The sequence below is a fragment of the Helobdella robusta genome, assembly GCF_000326865.2.
Source record: "Helobdella robusta unplaced genomic scaffold HELROscaffold_57, whole genome shotgun sequence".
NCBI lineage: Eukaryota > Metazoa > Annelida > Clitellata > Rhynchobdellida > Glossiphoniidae > Helobdella > Helobdella robusta.
The window spans coordinates 68,523-79,831 of record NW_008705311.1 but is presented as its reverse complement, the minus strand read 5'-3'; the positions used below and the strand labels follow the sequence as shown (position 1 = coordinate 79,831).

General features: G+C 34.8%; 1 protein-coding gene across 1 annotated transcript; it reads right to left on the bottom strand.

Moving 5' to 3' along the window:
• Positions 1 to 6,885: 6,885 nt before the first annotated feature.
• HELRODRAFT_179800 (hypothetical protein) lies at positions 6,886 to 10,951 on the bottom strand (the record flags this gene model as incomplete). Its single annotated transcript, XM_009028614.1, has 4 exons — positions 6,886 to 7,318; positions 8,901 to 9,124; positions 10,706 to 10,708; positions 10,904 to 10,951. The coding sequence occupies 4 exons, from the start codon at positions 10,949 to 10,951 to the stop codon at positions 6,886 to 6,888; spliced, it is 708 nt and encodes a 235-aa protein (XP_009026862.1).
• Between the last annotated feature and the right edge of the window lie 358 nt (positions 10,952 to 11,309).

The window sequence follows — 11,309 nt, the reverse complement described above, 5'->3', positions numbered from 1 at the left end:
TTCATTCTTAGCAGCACTCTCTTTTATTCACTCACTCACTCACTCACTCAATCACTCATTCATTCATTCACTCCCCAACCAACCAGCCAACCTAATTCAATGCACTTTCTCAGTTCGACGAGGCTGTGGAAGGACATGGAGCTGACGTGGGGCTTACCCCACTTCTTGGCATCCTCCTCCACATCCTCCTCGTACTTGATCCACCTCGCCCTCTCCCTCCACTCCCACTCGTCGTTATCCCCCTGGTGCAACTCGTCCAGTTCAACGAACATCTTGGGGGTAATTATTATTGCTGTTGTTCTTGTTTTTATTGTTATTTTGATTAACATCATCATCGTCGTCGTCATCGTCGTCGCCATCGTAATCATCACCATCACCACCCTCATCCCGACCCTCCTCATCATCGCCGTCATCATCATCATCACCTCGTGATGGACAACAGAATCCTCCTCGGGAATGGCCTCGAAACCATAATCATCTTGCTGATGAGGAACATAACGACGATGATGATGCTGCTGCTGCTGCTGATGATCACAATCATGCTCCTTGATGACCACGTCCAGCAATCTCTTGTCCATCTTTCTACTGCTACCTGCGTCTTTGGTGCCTAGTTAAGACGGTGATGATGACGACGATGATGCTGATGGTGGTAATGATGACGATGATGATGATGACGACGATGATGAAGATGAGTAGTAGTAGTAGTAGTAGTAGTAGCAGCAGCAGCAGTAGTAGTAGTAACGACGACAATGATAATTGTGATGATGATGATGATGAAGAATATGATGATGATAATGATGATGATGACGATGATGATAGCAGTAGCAGTAAAGTTACTTGAGGCTGACGACGACGACGATGCTGTGAAAGACTTCTTATCGATCTTCCGATGCCTCAGGCCCTTCTGGTTGCAGAACCTGTGACCTGGCGACAAGATGACGCGAAACAATAATGACGTATAGGATGACGTCAGTGTAGTCGTGACGTCATCTCTGTGTATCATCATTCATTCACTCATTCGTTCGTTTGTTAGTTCGTTCATTCGTTCGTTCGTTCGTTCATTCATTCATTCAAGTCATTCACCTATTTATGATCCATGAGGGGTTTTTCAATATTCATTCATTTACTTATTAATTCGTTCTTTCATTCGATCGTTTTTTTCCCAACAACAAGTCTACCAATCTGACAAGTCGTTCATTTTTTAGCTCATATCTTCCTTCAATCAATCAAATAACTAACCAGCCAATCACCTAAGACCAGCCAGCCAACCAGCCAATCAACCAACCAACCAACCAATACACCTAATGTAACCAATCAGCCAACTAGCCAGCCAGCCAACCAACCAACCAATCAGCCAGCCAACCAACCAATCAGTCAACTAGCCAGCCAGCCAGCCAACCAATCAACCAGCCAACCAACCAATCAGCCAACCAACCAACCAATCAGCCAGCCAACCAACCAATCAGCCAACTAGCCAGCCAGCCAGCCAGCCAACCACCAACCAATCAGCTAGCCTACCAACCAATCAGTCAACCAGCCAGCCAGCCAGCCAGCCAACCAACTCATCAATCAATGAACCAACTAACTGGCCATAACATTGAGATGTCTGATGTTTTCCTCAGTCAGATCATCAGCCCCTTCGGCCGGGGTAGAGTAGCTCCTAAAATGTTTCTGGCCCTCCAGGTAGACATCACTGCCGAACACACGACTGCCAGATTTGTATCTGCTACCATACCTTTCAAAAGAAGATTGGTAGTATTTCCGGTGATATTTGTGTGTGTGTGTGTGTTTGTGTGTGTGTTGTTTGAGTATGTGTGTGTTTGTGTGTTGTTTGTGTTTGTGTATGTGTGCTTGCGTGTTGTTTGTGTTTGTGTGTGTGGGTTGTTTGTGTGTGTAGCGTTTATGTTAATTTATAAAATGTTTCGGTTAGTTTTGTAGGTATTTATTATGTTAATTCGCGCGCCCCTTAAGAGGGTTCATGAATTTTAATGAGTGCTTCTTTACGTTAATGACAGAAGTGTATTAATGGTAATTAATAGTCATTATAACGACACACACACACACATACACACACACACACATATAAACACAAACAAACACACACATACACACACACACACACACATACTGCATATAATACGCTAATACGCGAGAACCTGCTTGAATTGAATTTGAACCCGGTCAGACAGAGCAGCGCAGGACAACCAAGCAGACGCTTTTAATCATCGCGCCATCTCGTCGCTATTGCCGTCATTAAAAAGGTCAAAAGGACAATTACACTCTTCCAAAGTTCAGAGGTCATTATACACACTACACCGTACTGTCACAACCATTTTAACCAATAAACCAAAAACAAATAATAATAATAATAAATAAATAAATAAATGAATAAAAAAATACTAATAAAAAAACGAAATGAATGATAGACACAAAACCTCGACGGTTTAACCAGTTTATGAGACGAGCGATTGTTGGAAGTTTGTGGCGGAGGCAATGATGATGATGCCGGCTCCGTCATCTCTATGTCATCGGCACCTTGATGAACGAGTGAGCGAGTGAGTGAGTGAGTGAGTGAGTGAGTGAGTGAGTGAGTAAGTTGTGAGTGAATAAATGAGTTAATAAATGAGTGAATAAATGAGTGAGTGAGTGTGTGTGAGTTAGTGTGTGAGTGAGTGAGTGAGTAAAAAAATGAGTGAGTGAATGAGTGAGTGAGTAAAAGAATGAGTGAGTGAATGAGTGAGTGAATTCTTAACATCCATTTAATACTTATCCATTACATGTATTATTATCATTATTATTAATTATATAATGTTCATACTTATTTAATAACTTCTCGCTTGTAGATAGAGTCGATTAATCAGGTGATAAATTATGTTAATTAATTAATTAATTAATTAATTAATGCTAATTAGGCAGATTACAAGCAGTAACGATGCAGTAGATCGTAGTTTAGTAACTATTGCTACTGCAAACCAAATAAATCTTCGATTTTTCCATGTCTCTTTAATCTTTCGTCTTACATACTTTTTCTTCTTCCTTCTTAAAATTTAAAATTCTTAAAATAAAATTCAATAATAACTTTGTTATTATTGAATGTTTCTTATTAATATTGTTGAATCTTTCTTAGCAACGATCTAGTTGTTTCCATATTTCTCAGTATGTTAATATTTGACATTTATTATTTTTAAATTCGTTAATTAGATTTCATTCTCGCCTGAACAATTTTTAATTTTGTTGATGTTTTAGCCACCTTACAAGCTCCGTATACGGGCTTCTGGTTTACTTAATAAATGGTTTTAATGGTTTAATTGTTAAGTTAAATGATAATGTAGCTACATCAACCTAAAATGAAGGCCACTTTCGCAGAAGAGCCACTCTTGCCGCCGCGATCGCCGCTACCACCACTTCCGTGGTCGCCCCCATAATCGCCACTCGACCTCCTCAACGAACTCACGCTGGCAGGCTGGGTAGATGCCGAAATGGTGGTAGAACTCTTCAAGGCACTTTTTATGCTCTGGTCTAAATTTGATTTCATTGTTTTTTCATTTATTCGTTTATCTGTTTATTCAATCAATCAATCAATCATTCAATTAATCAATCAATCAATCATTTATTCACTCATTTATTTATTCATTCATTCATTCATTCATCCATTCATTTTCCACTCATACTTCCTTTCCTTCATTAAATCAGCCACTAATCCTTCCATTCAATCACTCATTAATTTTTACAGTTCGCACATTTAACAACATAGCCATCTAGTTCACCATCAACATTCATCATCATCGTCATCATCATCATCGTGTAATTATCATCATAATCGTGTAAACATCATCATCATCTTCTTCATCATCATTATTATCATTATCATCGTATTTTTCTTCTTCTTCAGCATCATCAACAACATCAGCATAAACAATATGACAATCTACATCATCATCATCGTCTTCATCGTCATCATCACGACTAACCCGACTTGACATTATACCGCACGGTAGATGATAATGGCGAAGATGAAGACGGTGATGATATCAATGATGACGATGATGGTGGTTGTTGATGTTGTTGTTGTTGCTGCTGTTGTTGTTGTTGCTGCTGCTGCTGTTGTTGTTGTTGATGTTGTTGTTGTTGTTGTTGTTGCTGCTGCTGTTTTTGTTGTTGTTGATGTTGTTGTTGCTGTTGTTGTTGCTGCTGTTGTTGTTGTTGTTGATGTTGTTGTTGTTGTTGTTGTTGAAGTTGTTGCTCTTGTTGATTAACATCTAGATGCGTTAAACTATCAGGTCCATATTGCTTGCTGCTAATCACAAAAATTATTTTAAGAGCCAGATGTAAAATAGTAATCGAAGCAGTAGTTGTCGTTGTAGTAACAGCAAAGTAGTAATTGTAGCAGCAGTAGTAGTAGTAGCAGAGTAGTAGTAGTAACAGCAAAGTAGTAGTAGTAGTAGCGGCAAAGTAGTAGTAGTAGCAGTAGTAGTAGTAGTAGTAGCAGCAATAGTAGTAGCATCAGTAGTAGTAGTAGTAGTAGTAGCAGCAGTAGTAGTAGCAGTAGTAGTAGTAGTAGTAGTAGTAGTAGTAGTAGTAGTAGTAGTAGTAGTAGTACTAGTAGCAGTAATCGTATTAGTAGTAGCACAGCAGTAATAGCAGCAGTAGTAGCAGCAGCAGCAGCAATAGTAGTAGCCACAGTTGAAGTAGCAGTATCAGTAGTAGTATCAGTCCGTAGAGAACAGTGACGATGAAAAACTTAGTTGACCATAACATGGAATAGTTAGAAGAAGCAGAAAGCGCCGGTCATAACTTTTGTAGTAGCGGTGGTTGCTTCAACAGCAGCAGCAGTAGTAGTAGCAGCAGTTGTAGTAGCAGCAGTTGTAGTAACAGCAGTAGTAGTAGCAGCAGTTGTAGTAGCAGCAGTTGTAGTAACAGCAGTAGTAGTAGCAGCAGCAGCAGAGTAAGTATTATAGACGATAGTAACAACGGTAAATATAGTAAAATCTGTAGTAAAATTAGTTGTTGCTAAGAATCAAATCAACAACAACAAAAATAAATTAATAACAATATAATAACAGTAATAATAATAATAAAACTACAACAACACAAACAACAATAATAATAATAACAAAATGACCAAACCTCAAGTTATCAGCAGTAATTGCGCCAGTATTGATGACGTCACCATCAGCATTATGACGTAGGAAGTCATATGATGATGATGATCGTCGTTCGGTTCGTTTGGGATGAAAAACTTTACGAAACTATTATCAGCCCCACCCTCCCTGACGTCATCATGATGATGATGATTGTGATTGTTAGTAATGTTGTTGCTAGCAGTTGTTGTGGTAGTGGTAGTTGTTGTGGTAGTAGCAGCAGCAGCTGCAGTATTGGCAACAGCAGAAGTAGTGTTGGTAGTAGTAGTAGTGGCAACAGTAGTTGTGGTAGTTGTAGTCGCTTGTGGTGTCGGCAGGTTGTGGTCGGATTTATTAGTGGCAGGTTTTTTGGCTTTGTCATGCCGTTCTGAGTGATTCTGGAATGTGATTATTTAACAAGTGTTTGCGAGTTTACGTGTGTGTGTGTGTGTGCGTGATTTGTGTTTGTTTGTTTGTATGTGTGCTCGTTTGCTTGTGTGTGTGCGTGTGCGTGCGTGCGCCAGTATACACACACACACACACAGTTGTTTACATCGAGTGCATCCATGTTTTAATACATTACGAAATTTCAAGCGACAACAACAACATCAACATCAAAAACAACAGCAAAACCACAATAATAACAATATTGTATATATATAACCTTGTGCATACATTTACGATTAAATCATCACCAACATCATCGTCATCACAACCGTCCTAATCATCATCAACACCGTCCGTACCAACACAATCATCATCATCATCATCTTAATAAACAACATCTTTATGAAGATCATCACAACGGTCCTCATTGCAATCATCATCATCACCACTATCACAGCCATCATCATCATCACTATGACCCTTATCATCACCATTGGAATCACCATCATTATCACCACCATCCCAGTCATCATCATCATCATCCCCACCATCACCGTCATCATCATCATCATCCCCACCATCCCAGTCATCATCATCATCCCCACCATCACCGTCATCATCATTACCATCCCCACCATCATCATCATCATCATCATCACAGTCATCACCATCGTCATCATCGTCGTCATCTGCTTTTGATGTCACAGCGTTCCTTTCATAATTGCTATTAAGCCAATCTGTCATTATTGACAGACTGTATGTATTAATTAAAAGAATGAATGAATGAATGAATGAATGAATGAATGGATGAATGAATGGATGGATGAATGAATGAATGGATGAATGAATGGATGAATGAATGAATGAATGGATGAATGGATGAATGAATGGATGAATGAATGAACGAATAAATGAATGAATAAATGAATGAATGAATGAATGAACGAATAAATGAATGAATAAATAAAAAATAGAAGAACAAATAAGCTAGTAAATAAAACAAATACACTAAACGAAAGAGTGAACTAACGAACAAATGAATAAACAAGAACAAACTAATGAATGAACAAGAACGAACGAATGAACGAACAAGAACGAACGAATGAAGAAACGAATAAATATAAAATGAATGAATGAATAAATAAATAAATAAATGAAAATATTTGAACAAACTTTAATCAATTTTCAAAACAGCAGAGAATTAAGACAGGCTAAGATGAATGTTAAAACGTTTAAAACAACTTTAAAGAAGAAGAAGAAGAAGAAAAAGAAAAAAAAAGAATCATAATAATAATAATTATCACTATTATTATGATTCTAATTATAGTATTAATAATTACATTAACAACAATTGCAAACCGTTTTCGGTTTTGAAAGTTTATGGTGATGTGATGATTTGTTCTTGCCGGCCCTTGAAGCTACCACCAATGGTGATAATGAAGACGACGGTGGCTGTGGTGGCGCTGGTGATGATAGTGATGGTGTTTGCGCTGCTGCTGCTGATGGTGATGATGATTGCGTCGGCGGTGATGATGATGGAGAATGGCCAAGGGGGTGCCAAGTTTGAGGGAAGAGATCGGATCTGTGGTGAGCTGTCAGTGGGTTGATTGTCGGTGTTGATGTTGTTGTTGATAATGTTGATGTTGTTGTTGATGTTGTTGTTATTGTTGATGTTGTTGTTGATGTTATTAATGTTGATGTTATTGTTGACGTTGTTGTTGACGTTGTTGTTGATGTTGTTGTTGATGTTGTTGTCGATATTGTTGGTGTTTTTGTTGATGTTAATGTTGTTGTTGTTGTTGTTGTTGTGTCTATTGTTATTGTTATTGGTGTTGATGTTGTTGTTGTTGGTGGTGGTGGGATTTGCCCAAAATTAATTTACAACAACATACACTGCACCCAACAAAAAATTTACTGGACTAAATAAAGAGTTAAACATTGATAGCACTAGAAACCAAATAACAATAATAATTATAACAACAACAACAATAATAATAATTAATAATAATATTAATATAAATAACGTTATTATTAAAGATATAATTATGATAACAATAACAAGAATAATAGCAAAAATAATAATAATAATAATTTCAACAATTACAACCAGCTATTAAAGCAATTAACAGTTAAGTTAGTCCCTTGTTTATTTCTATATTATAAACACACACACACACAAAACACACACGCACACACACACACAAACACACAAAACACACACGCACACACGACACGACACATACACACGCAGGCACACACACACAAAACACACACACACGCACACACGCACGCACGCACACACAGATATAGCACAACACACACAAACACACACCGAACAATTCACATACATAAAAACACATGCCTATGTTAAAGTTATGTGAAAATTGGTCTCTATAAATTTTATTCTTATGTTAACTGCCAAATGAATTTTTATTCATACATTCACTAGCATTCATGCATTCACTAGTTTGCCCATGAATGGCTGAATGAATGAATGAATGAATGAATGAATGAATGAATGAATTCATAAATAAGCAAATAAAAGAATGAAATAGTGATTGCCAGACTGACTGACTAAATGAATGAATGAATGAATGAATGAATGAATGAATGAATGAATGAATGAATGAATGAATGAATGAATGAATGAATGAATGAATGAATGAATGAATGAATGAATGAATGAATGAATGAATGAATGAATGAATGAATGAATGAATGAATGAATGAATGAATGAATGAATGAATGAATGAATGAATGAATGAATGAATGAATGAATGAATGAATGAATGAATGAATGAATGAATGAATGAATGAATGAATGAATGAATGAATGAATGAATGAATGAATGAATGAATGAATGAATGAATGAATGAATGAATGAATGAATGAATGAATGAATGAATGAATGAATGAATGAATGAATGAATAATGAATGAATGAATGAATGAATGAATGAATGAATGAATGAATGAATGAATGAATGAATGAATGAATGAATGAATGAATGAATGAATGAATGAATGAATGAATGAATGAATGAATGAATGAATGAATGAATGAATGAATGAATGAATGAATGAATGAATGAATGAATGAATGAATGAATGAATGAATGAATGAATGAATGAATGAATGAATGAATGAATGAATGAATGAATGAATGAATGAATGAATGAATGAATGAATGAATATTCTTATAACTAATACATAATTAATTTCTAAAGCAGAGCAAACATACAAGAAAAAATGTAAATATAAATATTAATATATGAAAGAAAAAACAAAGAAAACTATTGAAAACGAAAGCATAGATAAATAAATAATAAAAATGGCCTAACAACTAATAATGGCCTCGGCCACATCATCATTTTGAAGTTGGACCCAGGACCTTGTCGGTATCGGTTCAGCATAAAAATCCTTCTTAAATTTTTCAGCCGGCTGGCGAATGGCACTCAAAAAATCAGATATATCCTTGCTGCTTTTGATTGACAATCTTTCCCCATGGGGGCCACAAAGTGAGTCGCGACGGGGGTGCTTTTGTGGGAGATCACCTGGCTTCTTGATTGGTTGCTGATGCTCTGTGTTGGTGGATTTTTCAAGGCATGGATCTGTCTGTAGTTGTTTGGTTAGGTAAGAATAAGGTGAAATTTTGGAAGTGAATAGTAATGCTAGTGTTGGTTGACATTAAATAGTTTTTAAACCAAGTGAGAAAGGTAACATCATTATTAAAGTTTGTATTTAAAATTTAAATTTATAAAAAATGCTTCTGATTCTCTAATCTAATGAAGCATTTTTCAATAAAAAAATTTAATTGTTATATTGAAAAGATTATTTTTAATAAATCAAAAAAAAATATAATTTTCAAACTTCTGTGGGTGATTCAACCAAAATTTTAAAGTCATCCATTCAAGATTCAATCAGCAAAACAAAACTCTTTTAGCTAGATTAATAAATAAATGGCATTCATTAAATTCATTTAACAAGGTTTTTCGAGTATTTCAAAAAATTAATTATCTATTAAATAATTATTATTATTTAATTCATTTTTATTTCAATTTGAACTTTAAAAATTAAGTTTGGTTTGGACAGGCAAAAACAAATATTTCCAATTGCACAGCACAGCATGCAATCCAATGCTTCTAATCTAAAGGGAAAACATGAAACGAAACGTTTTAATTTATTATTTTTAAAAATAAATAAATTAATTAATTAGTGAATTTCATTATTTAATTTAGTGAAAATTAAAATTAATTCCACTTTAAATCCTGAAAAAAAGTGTTATAAGCCATATTCAAAAATTAACTAAGGTAACAAAAGGTAAGAGTTGACATTTGCTGAAAGCCAAAAATTGGCTTTTTGCTACCAGCAGCATCTTGACAAAAATGTTTTTAAATAATTAACAAATTTATTATTGTTATTTTACCATTTTAATAAAAATATTTATTAATTATTAAAAACGTATTAATTTAAATCTTCAATTCATCCTCCTAAGAAGGTTTTTCAACGATTCAACGATTAAAATTGTCAAATTTTATGGCTAACATACACTAAAAGATATAAACGTATATTTACTTGTATAAGACATGAAACATACAAACATGCATTATATACAAACATGCATTACATACAATCATTCATACAACATGCGCACATACACACGAAATTGTATTAATATGTATGATGGAGTTAATGTTTGCGTGAGCGCAAAGTCATTGACGCAGACAGAATAAATATTTGACTTGTTGCGTCTACACACACCACACACACACACACACACCGATACACACACACCGATACACACACACACACACCGATACACACACACAGGACATATATATATATATATATATTTATACAAACATACATTATGCACACAGGCATTCTCTACTTATATATATATATATATATATATATATATATATATATATATATATATATATATATATATATGTTGGTAATAGACCATAATTTTTAAAATATTCTATAAATTCTACCGAATGTTTGGCGTTAATATGTTTGTAGTTCGTTTGTTAATATATATATAATAGGAATTGATTTCATACTGAGACAAAAAATTTTTTGTGGGTGATTAAGAGTCAAGACGTATTGTTGTGAGATAATGAGAAAATATGCTAACACAAGAAACACACTAACACACACACACACAAACACAAATTTGTATATAATACTAACCATCTGTCCGTGTATGTGTGTGCGTGTGTGTGTGTGAGTAAACTTGTGTGCGTCATTTTCTACCTATTGGCATTTTAGCAGTCTCTGTTATATGCAAGCACGCATTTGTTACGCATGACCTTTATACTTTCCACCGTGCAACCGTGTTCCAATTTACAACGCCCATCGATACTTCACGCATTCTTCAAATTTTCCAACCCAAAAACACGACACAAAAGACATGTTTTTAGATTTTTTCATCACCATTTTTGAATATTTCAATATTTCCTCTACAAATATTCATTCATGTATGTATATATATATATATATATATATACATAAATGTATATATATATATTATATATATCTATAATATATATATATATTATAGATATAGGAAAATTGAAATGACAAACTTTAAATTGTTTAATGCCAACAATTCGGTAGAACTCATACAAAACTCTACATATAAATACAATATATAGACACATAAAAATGGAAACTCTTCTGGCAAACCTTATATATATTTTCTACATTCAACTTTAAATGCACCATGCGAGTGAAAATTTCAAATTTTCTCACGCAAATGGAAAAATCCGTAACGCACGCACGCACAGATAAAAGT